Source organism: Phytophthora parasitica (genome assembly GCF_000247585.1).
Source record: "Phytophthora parasitica INRA-310 unplaced genomic scaffold supercont2.79, whole genome shotgun sequence".
In the NCBI taxonomy this organism is placed as follows: domain Eukaryota; phylum Oomycota; class Peronosporomycetes; order Peronosporales; family Peronosporaceae; genus Phytophthora; species Phytophthora nicotianae.
The window spans coordinates 35,814-47,895 of record NW_008649065.1 but is presented as its reverse complement, the minus strand read 5'-3'; the positions used below and the strand labels follow the sequence as shown (position 1 = coordinate 47,895).

General features: G+C 47.2%; 5 protein-coding genes across 5 annotated transcripts; 3 read left to right on the top strand and 2 right to left on the bottom strand.

Moving 5' to 3' along the window:
• Positions 1-121: 121 nt before the first annotated feature.
• On the top strand, positions 122-1,487 carry PPTG_18013 (hypothetical protein; the record flags this gene model as incomplete). The annotated part of the gene is made up of 4 exons (XM_008916069.1): positions 122-449; positions 510-678; positions 751-907; positions 990-1,487. The coding sequence occupies 4 exons, from the start codon at positions 122-124 to the stop codon at positions 1,485-1,487; spliced, it is 1,152 nt and encodes a 383-aa protein (XP_008914317.1).
• Positions 1,488-3,510: 2,023 nt separating this feature from the next.
• PPTG_24279 (hypothetical protein) lies at positions 3,511-3,852 on the top strand (the record flags this gene model as incomplete). The annotated part of the gene is made up of 2 exons (XM_008916068.1): positions 3,511-3,590; positions 3,651-3,852. 2 exons carry the CDS (start codon positions 3,511-3,513, stop codon positions 3,850-3,852), a joined length of 282 nt encoding a protein of 93 aa, XP_008914316.1.
• Positions 3,853-3,854: 2 nt separating this feature from the next.
• On the top strand, positions 3,855-5,083 carry PPTG_24278 (hypothetical protein; the record flags this gene model as incomplete). Its single annotated transcript, XM_008916067.1, has 4 exons — positions 3,855-3,942; positions 3,991-4,154; positions 4,363-4,579; positions 4,642-5,083. 4 exons carry the CDS (start codon positions 3,855-3,857, stop codon positions 4,848-4,850), a joined length of 678 nt encoding a protein of 225 aa, XP_008914315.1. The 3' UTR covers positions 4,851-5,083.
• A 2,265-nt stretch (positions 5,084-7,348) lies between these two features.
• On the bottom strand, positions 7,349-9,220 carry PPTG_24277 (hypothetical protein; the record flags this gene model as incomplete). Its single annotated transcript, XM_008916066.1, has 4 exons — positions 7,349-7,404; positions 8,012-8,119; positions 8,470-8,628; positions 9,103-9,220. 4 exons carry the CDS (start codon positions 9,218-9,220, stop codon positions 7,349-7,351), a joined length of 441 nt encoding a protein of 146 aa, XP_008914314.1.
• A 648-nt stretch (positions 9,221-9,868) lies between these two features.
• PPTG_24276 (hypothetical protein) lies at positions 9,869-10,205 on the bottom strand (the record flags this gene model as incomplete). Its single annotated transcript, XM_008916065.1, has 2 exons — positions 9,869-9,953; positions 10,060-10,205. 2 exons carry the CDS (start codon positions 10,203-10,205, stop codon positions 9,869-9,871), a joined length of 231 nt encoding a protein of 76 aa, XP_008914313.1.
• Between the last annotated feature and the right edge of the window lie 1,877 nt (positions 10,206-12,082).

The following is a 12,082-nucleotide window of genomic DNA, read 5'->3' as shown; positions in this document are numbered from 1 at the left end:
TTGGTCAGGCATCACACTGCTGGACTGCTATGCGCACGTGGCGCGGAAGTGTCGTGAAAAGACCAGCTTGCTCACGTACTCGGAATACTTCAAGAACAATGTCGAGATCAACATTAGGCAGATGCACCACGCACGATCGTCAGAGGAGTTCAAAGCGATGGCCAAATTGTGTACGGGTAAGTGGCGTGATGACAAGCAAAATGCGTACGCCGACTGGTTCTCTAAGTTGTACTTGTCGGAGCTGTGGTCGCGCTGGCACACAATGAGTGCCATACCCGGCATTTTACCCTCGCAAAATGCGCTGGAGTCGCATAACAGAGCTATCAAGACGTGCGGTGTCAGGTTCAAGCGAGCCAAGACCGGAGTGATACTTGACGATTCAATGCCGCGATTGTTGACAATGGTTGGTGTTGACAGTCCAAAGGGTCCGTTTGGTCACTACTGCGAAGGTAAATTTCATTTTTTTTTCTGCCTGCTTTATGCCAAAATATAACTTTTATTACGTATAGGGCCCCTACCAAGCCAAATGATTCTGAGGGCGTTAGATCATGTCGCTACTGGAGCACACAGGATTAAACGAGATCCAGGGAAGCAAACGGGTATTCTTCGCTCCGTGTTCTGCAACACTTCAACTTACATGTCCCTTGGTGAAGAAGTCACGCAGGAACGAGTGACTCGGTGAGATTTACGCTTTATGGATTCAGTTCAAGCTTGCTTACAGGTTTTGGTTTGTACTATGCTTTCGAATAGGTACTGCGAAGCAAAGGACGGAAGGTTTCTCGAGACTGACACTGTACAGGACATAAACCTCCACTCTCTTTCACTACACCAGGTTGAATTTATTGGTGATCCGAACCAACTATTACGGTTCCAGTTCGCACTTCAACCCGTCATCACTATGGACAAAGTGAGATTTGTTTGTTTATATATTTATAGTTACGGATCTCAAAGTTTAGGAAAGCTAACATTTTATTGTGTTTTCTTCTTAGATAAAAGAGATTCGAGAACTCTACCGGTGCGATTGCAAGGCATTTATGTCGACTGGATGGGCATGCTCGCACGTCGTGGCTGCCATGTCCATTAACGAGCAGTTCGATTTGGACTTGGCAGCGACACGCCTCCCGACAAAAAAGCTCAGCGGTGGTCAGCGGAAGATCCCTAATGCCCTAACCATTGACATTACGGGGGCAAAGAGGTTTTCTACAAAGCTTATCACACGCTTACAGAGAGAGCCCATGTACATTCATAACTGGCAGGTGTGTAAGGACTTCATTTTTGAAGAAGATGGAGTAGAGACGACTGAGTTCATCACCGGCAGGATCAAGGGCGCCCAGAGGAAGAATGGTGTCTACCAATGGCGTGTAAAGTTCGTCGACGGTGACGAACTATTCTACGAGTGCCAAGACATAGCTGAGATCATCGCTGCATCGCGGAAGATCGGACTCGACGTAACAAGTTTGGATGAGCAAGCGGAAGAAAACAGCTAAGAAAAAAAAGATTATGAATAAAACACGCTTATTAATGTCAGAATTGGTAATACTTAAGCGATTTCATAGCAGTGTATTCATCTCGGTTTGTGAGTAGTGAATCCAGTATATTTGTAGCGCTTCGTGTCTTCTTTCGATAAAAGATGAAAAGCAACGCTTGTCCGGGGAAAGTATCATTTCTCTACGATCATATCTAAGTTCAGTTCACGTGGAGTAAATACTTTTTTTAAACTATTGGACGAAATAAATGAGATGATTATACCGCACAGAAACCGGTGTGCGCTGCGTACTCGAGGTTCCGCCTTTTCTCTACAGAGTGTACTCGGGTTTCCACCGTTTGTCTAAAACCTGTTCAAACTGATAGTTGTACTCGGGATTCAGCTTCGTGTACTCGGAATCAATCCGCACCCAACTATTGTCATTCCGTACCGAGCGCAACATTGAAGCCATCCGCCTCGTTCTTGAGATCCTCGCGCAATTCGTATCGCCGTATCGACGCAGGTTGGCTGATCAGCTACTGTTTTACCGTCGGGGATATACCTACAGCCCAGCAGTTTACGCAGAAGTTAAGCATTGCGAGGTTCTTTGGCAAAATTTGTTTTCTAGACAACATGTGAACGGTTGTCTTCATGGGTACGACACTGTTGCCAGTACAGTACGTCGGGTGCCCTGGAAATGAACGCCATTATGCTGATTGAATAGTTTTATCGCTCCCATTTGTAGGTCCTATTGATGGTTTTAAGTTCACTAGGGACCTATATTTGGCTCTGTGGTCTTAATATAAGACTCGCTTTGACTCGATTTCACTATTTCGTGTTGATGAAAGCAAATAACGTCCAACGACTGAGAAACAGCGTGAGTGAATTGAAGCTGTGACCGTCTAGCTGCACGGTTGTGGTTGGAGTGTCGGTGGACGCAGCAGTTAATGAGGGGTAGAAGAAATTACAGAATTTAATCACCTATGACAGTGTCGTTTCTAGCGACATCTTGCAATCCCTCTGTCGCTGTTCTGTTGAGTGCACAACAAATTAGAAGCCAAAAAGCGGGGCGTGAACACGCATTTTACAGGGATACATATAGTTAACCACCATTCCGGTGGGACCTCCTCGGTGCCGGGTTGTACAAAAAATCGAGTCTTAAACAACTCGTTAGAGCATGAAAACAGGTCCAACCGCTGGAAATGCCCTTAGAGCTAAAACACAGACTGGCATCCAAAACTTGAACTAGGTTATGTAGTTTTGTCCGGGATATAGGATTATTGAGGCGCACGTGGCAGTCAAAGCGAAGAAATCGAAAAATCACTAAGTACTAATATAATAAAAAGTGTTGGTATTAGCACATGACACTTGATTTCGTACTGTCAACCTTTTGATTTAATTATCTTGTTTGACTTGCAGATGAGAAAGAGATCAGGTGCTGATGTGTCGATTGCATCGAGACATTGGAAAACAGGCAGGAGTGATTTAAAGGCCGATTGCTATGACCAGGGCCGTCGAAAAATAAATGCACTTGCAATAGTGATCATAAATATTATTATATTATTTATGAGCCGTGAAAGTAGTACATTATAATTTATGACTCCAAATTACTCTTTTCACGCATAATTTATGATAAGGTACTATTCATACTTAGGTTAGTATGCGGTAACATTTACCTTCACTCAGCCTCCCCAAACCAACCATCTATCCAAACAGCTCTACGACACATTGTCTCCACACTTTCCAAGTTTCACTGTCTGTTGCAAGCTCTACACCTCATGCTAGCTACGCCTCGTCCCCGCTCAACTTTTTCAAATGCGCAGATTGCGGCGTACTTCTACTCACCGTGCCGTAACCAGTACGATGAACCCGTGCCGGAGTACTTTCGCTGCCGCTGCTGGAAGATACGCAAGCAGACGAGCCGAAATGGCTTCACCAATCTCATGCAGCATGTGCGCAGCGAGCATCCAACCTTCCAAGAAGAGATGCTCGCTGCCACAACAGCTCAGACCAGTTCGGTGGCGCACTAAGCTCACCGGACGGCTATGAACCGATTCGGCTGGCTCGAGTGGATTGTAAAGGCAAATCGGCCTCTCATGTTCTGCGAGAACACGTTCGCTCGCCGGTACGGATTGCTATACTACTTTTTGATAATGGAAATACTAATGTGATTATGTTTTATAAGGTACTCTTCCTTGGAGCCGATATCAGTGGAAACTCTGCGTGCACTGCTCGAAGGCATTACGCGTTCCGTGGAAGCAGATGTTGTTGCAGAGTCGCCGGACGCTTTGGCATCATGTTCGATGGGTGGACCCACTCATCCGAACATTTCGTCGCAGTGTTTGCGTATTGCGAAGATAATGGCATTGCTAAGTCGGCGCTCCTGAGCATGGCCCCTGTGATTAACGGGCTCGACGAGGACCCGTCGGCCCGTATCCACCGCGACTTTTTGGCGGGAATGCTCGAGCAAGATTTTGGTAAGGATTTAAGTTGCTGCTAGTACCTATTTGGAGACAACTGTTCAGCGAACAGAAGATTGGCAACTATCATGCTAGTGCCGCTGGTCGGATGCGCTAGTCATCGACTAAATCGGGCCGTTCAGCAGCACATGACACAGAACGAGAACGATTTTGCTGCTGTGCAAGGCCTGATGACCAAGCTGCGGACGATTAAACATCCCAAAGCTTCGGTAAGAACAATTGATATTAGTACTAATACTATTTTGTGTTATTATTATGCAACTAATATGCTATTTTTTATTTTTTTATTTGTTTCTTTGTTTCTTTGTTTGTTTGTTCTTTTTTTTTTTTTTTTTTACTAGATTTAAGACAACACTTCGGCCAGTAATTTGACACGATATCCACTGGGGGTCCACCTTCTCAATGGTGCATCGCTAGTTTGCTCTACTGGAGTTCCTGGACCAAGACGACGAAGAGCTTATGTACTTGCTGCCGTGTCCGGCATACAACCGCCAGCTCAAGAAACTCTACGCAGATTTCAAGGACTTTGAGTCAGTTTTGAAGGCCTTACAAGGAGAGAACGTGAGCCTGCTGGACGTGAGGGTCTGGTTCGACGGGCTTATTGAAGCCCAGCCTGCGTTCGCTGCTTATATCGGTACGCTAAGCTATGGCACTTTTGTTATTATAATATTTTCTAACTAATACTGATATACGTAGCTCCTCGAGCAAACATCGTTCACACCCCAGACTTTGAGTTGGGGTGCGTCCGTGTGCTCAAAGGAACTGGAGCCCGCCTCACCGCGTCGGAGAAACGAGCTCTTCGTCCTTTTCTCCAAGTGGACCGTGCCCCGGTCAACCATGGTGAAGAAGCCGAGACGGACTCGCTTGTGCAGCGGCTCGAGAAGCGGCGCCGTCTTGAAGCATGAGAAGCTCGGTACTGCCTCGTAGGCAGCATCCCTGCCACCTCGAACAAGGTGGAGGGCTTCTTCAGTGTTGCGCGTGCAACTCTTGGATACGAGCGTAATGGCCTACAGCCCATTCCGCTCGAAATGGTCCTTTTCCTGCGTGAAAATTCCCGCTAATGGGATATTTCTACTGTAGATCAACTCCTCTAGCTCATAACTTGCTAATCAATACAAGTACGAGATGATCACCATTATTTAATTTATCTCTAACAGCTATTACATTATTTATGAAGTCGAATCGTAAAAAGACGTCACACTATTTATGAGTACATTGAGGGTTCCATTCATATAAATATCATAATCGGCGACCCAGGCTATGACACATGTATTGCTAGCATTGGACGTCCATCGCTAGTCCTAGAGTATACAAACGCAGAATGACTTACAATTTCGTATAAAGTTTTGGCATTCGTAATCGGACTCGGTGAACTAAGTAATATCCTGTACGACAGGATTTCAGGTTTCTCAAGTTTCATTTAAGAAGGTTTTACTGTATTGTCCTCCAGACAGACTGCTGTACATGTACCGTCATATATAGTCATGCGCTTTTGCGGAGTTGTGCAGGTTGGCTTCGTGTTTACTCAGGCACATCATGAACATTCGCAATTAACTTGATGCATGAGCGGTTGCCGTTTTGTTGCCATGCAAGAGAAAAGAGCTCGCAACAAACTTCACCAACAGCAATACTGCATAATCTGGTACGTCGACAGCAATATTGCGTAATCGGCCACGTCAATTATGGCACTGCATAACAAGCGGGGCACTGGTGAAGACAGCAACACAATTCATGTTTTATCCGCATTCTATCGCCCCTCCGGGTTAAATGACAACCGCGTTTAAAAATTTGCATTCATGTGTTTTGGACTCCGGCAATACTCATAAACTACAGTGAAGTAGTACGCAGACGCTGCGCTTTTTTTTTTTTTTTTTTTTTTTTGCCTATTGTAAGCACTTTGTTGGGGCTGACAATATTATTATTTTCTTTGATTATTGGGTTTTTAGCAGCTTAGGGTAAAGTGTCGGTGGCCTCGCTTTCCAGAACGCTTAATTATTAGTTATTGGTTTGACCTAAGTGTACCAGTAAAATTGATAAAGACTAGACATTACCATGCTTTCTCTATTATGTACAAACTTCGATCAGTTGACTGCACAAGAGCTATCTGAGGGCACAGCCTTACATCTGTCATTCATGATGACAAGCAAGCTTTAAGTAGCATAGCATTCAAACCTCTCCGTGCGAAACGCGGCATTTTCGAGAAACTAGGCATCTCGTAATATTCTCCTGTTAGATAGTTTTTTTTTCCAAGTTTTTCTGTAATTTGCTCTTTTTAAAATATGCAACAAGATCCTTGCACCTGTCGATGAGCTGAAATACGTCTGGAGCGGCATCAAAATATCGATAAAATGGAGCAGAACGAACACCAGCAGCAATTGTCGTTGTCTTACAAAGGACAGTTGAAATCATTGTAGCAATTTTGTGATCTGCGCACGAGATTCAATTGTAGACGGATGGAATTCCAGATGAGCTACACATGTTAGAACCGCACTCTGTAACAACAGAACATTGGGATGTGTCGCGAATACCAAACTCCATTAAAGCTTCGCTAAAAAGGCCCAAAATATATTCAGCAGTGTGGGTTAAGCCTTCTACATCTTTAACCTGAAGCGTTCTAGCGTTTAGATCAAACTGCTCAATCAAATAATGGAATGTCATGGACATATAAGTAAGCTTTCGGACGGAATCAGTCCACAAATCACAAATCGGCTGAGAAGCCCCCACCACAGCGATTGCTGAATCGATGCTCACAAATCGCCACTATTTTTTTGTCGAACAAGTGTAGAGTAAGAGGATGAAATCCTCTTGGAGCACCCGCACTCTGAAGAAACGCAACAGGCGCCGGAGAAGGACCCAACGCAACCGCAGGAGTAAGAAGATCAGCGAGGATGAAGAAGGAGCAAGGACCAGCAGGACCAGTACGACAGGAAGCGATGACAGCCGACGGTCGATGAAAAGCAGCAGGACCAACTTGAAGATGCAGAATGATAGTCGAAGATCGCAATGGATGAAAGGTTGCCAAAGAAGTCGATGGGTGACGTGTGGATGTGAAGCCCCGTGGCAGGTCGCAGTAGTTTGCACGTATAGGAAGTAGGAGATCACTTGGACATTTGCCGTGAAGCGCGCGAGTGCGAGCGGAAGAGTCGACACCGGTCTGGTGGAGACACTGCCTAAACCAACAACAAGAAGCCGTTGACAACGCTCAACGTTACTGTGAGTGGACGATAAGAACGTACAGAGAAGAGAAAGAGTTGGCGGGTTTTTAAGAAGGAGCCCACAAGATCTGCGCGGTATCTGCAGCCCGTGCCGAGCGCTGGTAAGCCTAAGAGAGGGTAGTGCTTTTAGCCCCCGGTCGCTTAGCCCCGGCACCCCGTTCGGAGGATCTTGTTTTATCTGTACGAGGCTACTGCTCTACGGAGCTCACGGAGTGCATATTTGCTGCCGTGTGTGTGTGTGTAGCTACTAGTAACTGTATCCTTAGGGCAGTAAGTATGTAGCCACTCGGACACCGTCCTCTGATCAGGGTCAGGACTGACGAGCACTACGGGACATCGGAAGTGAGCAGCGAGTACTGAGAGAAGTCTTACTGTAGCATCATCGCACTGTGTTAGGAACTGGAAGTAGATCACCGATATCGCAAAGTCGTTTTGAACGCACACCAATCCAAAAAAGACTTCAACAAGTGCTCTAAACCCCTCTCCAGCCACAATATTAAATGGGCGTATGTCTGTACAGCACATTCGTGCAGCCGCTTTGATAATGCGCTTTTTATCAGGAGTGGCAATTGTTTGGAGAGGAATTGCTCAAAACCTCCAGAGACTACGGGAACTCGGGTACATTTCTTCGTATGTTCGTTCAAAGTTTTGTTCCCATTTGATCGCAAGTAGACGAATACTCTTTCGCAGGCGGTGCACGCTACGAACCCGTTTTTGTGAGCGACAAATTCGACACCTTTTTTCTTCTCATAAATGTGGCGAAAGTGAGCCCAGCATTAGCCTTCGTGTTGACGTCATCTCTTAAGGTGACGATGGGGTCTGATGTAATAATTGGAGAATCCGGCTAATACCTTGCTTAAGGTCGTTAAGTGGCATGCGGCGAAGGGTTTCAAGTCTTTCGATGCGAGCTTGGTTCGTCGTATTTCCCTGCGAAGACGCTTGACTTGTGCTCATACTTTCTGCAGCCTCCATTGATTTAGCTGCACGTTAGTCGCTATTTCCTACGTCGATAGGAGTAGCGAGACTGAGTGGTTGCTTGTTTAATAATGACCTAAGAACTGTAGTTTGTACTTTCTGTGAATGTTTCTATTTCGGGTACCCGAAACCGACCCGAGGAAAAATTCGGGTACTCGCACCCTACCCGATCCGGATGAGAATTTTACCCGAAATCGGTTACCCGATTGCGAGCTCTGATCTGTACTAAAGCACGACAGGACGTTTGATAAATATTGTCTAAAAACAGGAAATGGTGCTTGAATAATCTGGCTGCTTCTTGCACTAAGCGCGATTTTGCTATCCACGAACAAACCAGAATCCCCAAAGTATAAGATCTTAATCGCATTACCTAGCTCGCAATTGCTACCGGGGAACCCGGGGACGTAAGCAGCCTGGTCCGAGACAAACCAGAACCCGATGCTCTGACGGCGGAAAAAGCGCATATTACACGTCGTCACAACTAGCGTTGGTCCTAATACCGTTGCGATACAAGTGGACAATGTAAACACCAAAGCGACCGCTGTCGTGGCACCAAGTTCCACAGGAAGCAAGAATCAATATCTCCACAAACCCATCGACAGCAATCCAAAGCGTACACCCTTGCTAAAGTACCCGCTATCAAATTCTGCAAGTGTTGTTGACAAACTATTATAAGCTCGGCGACTTTCACCGACAACACGACAAAGCTGAAACACGACTACCTTTGCACGGAACGCCGCAGCAACGGAAGCGGAGTGTGACCGCTACAACGCCAATACTAAGCCGCTTAGTCTAAGCGCATTGGAAAAAGGGAGCCTCCTCCAAACATAAATGATAACAGGCTTAAAACAACCCGTTCCCAAGCATACACTGTAGTAGCAAGTAAATAATAGTCTGAGATTGATAGTTAACGGCGTGGTCTCGACACGTGAGACCATGCCAGCCAGTCGTTGGGCTACTTGCTCACCGAAGAATGCAGTGGCGATGATTTGTGACAATTCCCAGTCACATACATGCTCCAGTGACATCCAGTAGACGCCAAAAAAAGGAACAAAATGCTTGGTGAAAGCTGCGAGAATCTTCATAAAATATTATATTATATCCCATCTGGTTCTCTAAAATTAAATACAATTCGTTCTTCTTTTCGCGTTCAACGTTTCCAAAAAATATTTTTTCACTTACGAGAAAACTCTTAAGCTATTTCTTATATACCCAATCCCCCCTCAACTTGATGTGTATTCAATGGTAAAGCGAATGGGGGTATATACCACAACTTGTGGTATTACACGTATGGCTTGAGCTGCCTTGGAGCATCATTAATATTAAAGTGACACCTATCGTGACGACGAAGATTTTACCAACCTCATGTGCGTAGTCGCACGTGGCGAATAAAGAACATCAACTAATTGCATAACTATTTTGCTACTTATCTCGAAAATTCATAACGCATCTACTACTATTTCGAATACCAGCTGACTCGTTTAGTCGGACAAACAAACGACATTTCGCTGAACACCAGCCCCACTGGAGTTTCCAATATTAAATATTATATCCAGTAAACTGCTGATCAATGGGTCAACATATTTCTTTCGACACAAGATGCACGACGTTTGGGAAGTAGACAGACCTATATTGCCTCGTATTTGACAATGAGACAGCTCGTTCTCTTTTCGCGTTCGATCTTCACCTCGGTTTCCGTAGGATCCTCGTCGGTTATCGCTTCAACATGCAATTCATTCCTGCTTGGGCTTCTTGCCCTCCGTCTTCTCCACGATCTCCGCCGTCATGCCTCCGTCATTGTCGCCGTCTCCTCGGCCTCTATGGTAGCTGCCAATTCTAGTGCTTATTTAACGCCAACTTGCAGGAATATTTTCTTTCTTCGCATCCTTCAGACTATCGCCTGCAATGAGCTCATCCAGCGCACCGATCAATATTCATCACCTCCCACGACCGCACTTCCCCAAGCACCAACCTCCGCACACTAAGCCATCGTGCAATCACCGGACATGAGGCCACCGGAGGTGCTGTCTTGTTGATATGGTGCGCGACGAGTGCTCGCAGATTGTCCATGTGGACGGATCTAGCAATGATGAGCCCACCACGAGGACTCAACGGATGATGGCGAAGGCTCGGAGGCTACCAGAAAGGACTCATCAGCCGATGGTGAAGCAGATCCGACGGCTGTAGGAAGCGGAGAGGATTGTGAGTGGACGAGCATAGTGAAGGCAAGTTAACGAGGCGTTTGAGGTAATCAAGTTGATGAGAGGAACATAGGGAGCGCAGGGAGCACAGGAGAGGATAGGAATATTTGTAAGCAGTTTAAGGAGATAAATCGAATCTCACTTCAGCTTTTTCCCCTACTACGAGCACTCAAAATCTACAAGTTAACAACCTCAAGACGCTCAAGCTACAAGACCGCCATGACCACGACCGCCAAAAAGGCTGAAGTCATCCTTGGAAGCGACATCTACTTCCATTGGGAGTTCGCGATGCATGACGCTTGCGAGGAAGGGGCTACTGGCGCATGTGCAAGTCGTGCAAGACCCAGCAAAGGTAACCGAGGCCCGGTTTGTGAACGACATGAAGGCGCTCGGTTTAATCGCTCAAGGTGTGGCGGTGGAGCACCATACGAAGATTCGGTCGGCAACGACGGCCATTCAAGCGTGGACCACGTTGCGCGACTTCTACAACCGAACGACCATGGTCAACCGCGTGACGATGACTCGCCGCCTCCACGAGTTCAAAATGGAGGAAGGGTCGACGAGCTCATCGTGGGTCTCCAAACCCTCAGTGAGCCGCTCGACGAGAGTCGACAGCTCGCTTTACTTATCAGCAGCCTGCCCGCGGAGTACGAGCTGATCGCGTCGATCGTGGAGAACAGTAGGGACACCACGCTGATCGAGGTGAAGGAGAAGCTGCTCAAGGAGTTCGAGCGGCAGGAGAAGAAGGAATCGACTTAGCGCGCGCTTAAGGCCTCGTTCAGAGGAAGAGACAACAGCGGAAGATTTGGCAGCCTCGGGTGAGGACACGGCAGCTCCAGGAACAATGGTGGGCGAGGGCCTGGTGGCTTCAAGGGCAAGTGCTTCAGCTGTGGTCAGACTGGTCACATGAAGCGGGACTGCTATAATGGGACAAACGGTGACACCAGCGAGGACTCGGTATTCGCCGTGGGAAAGAATCGGTCGACTGGGTGGTTGATCGACAGTGGAGCGACCACTCACATGACACCGTACCGTGATGACATACTTGAGTATCAGGACGTGTCGGTGGGCATGTACGTTATCATCGCTGACGGTAAGAAGATCATGGTGGCTGGTATTGGTTCGGTGCATCAGACAGGCATCGACGGCAAGCGCATCAAGATGGTGGATGTATTCCACATCTCTGGACTCGACTGAAGACTACTCTCGGTGGGAAAGTGGCCGAACGAGGCATGAACGTCGAGCTTAGCGCAATTCGTGCATTATATGGAACAAGACGAGGGCAATCGCCTCTGGGAAGAAGAGCGGCAAAGCATACTTGTTGGACTACCAGCAAGGCATGGCTTACTATACCGAATACGCCGACGTTGGCGGTGAGTGGGAGCTTTGGCATGCTGGTATGGGACACTTGAACGAGGACTCGCTCGTGAAGACCAAGCAGGCCACCATTGGGGTGCCAACGAGTTCTCGGCACGGGGCCAAGATGCTGTGTGGTGGCTGCATGAAGGGCAAGCAGACGGTAGAGAGGTTTCCATCCCACTCACCAACGAGTACTCGCCGACCATTGGAACGGGTCCACACGGATGTGTGGTGGAGTGGGGTTCGCAAAATCGCGTTGCGATCCACTCGGACACACAGTGCCCTGGACCGCCGACTGACGGAGGGGGTACTCCGATAACCGTGGGGTTGCTGAGGGCTCACCTTGTGTACCCGTCGGCGGGGCTGGCTACACTCCTCTGGTGGACT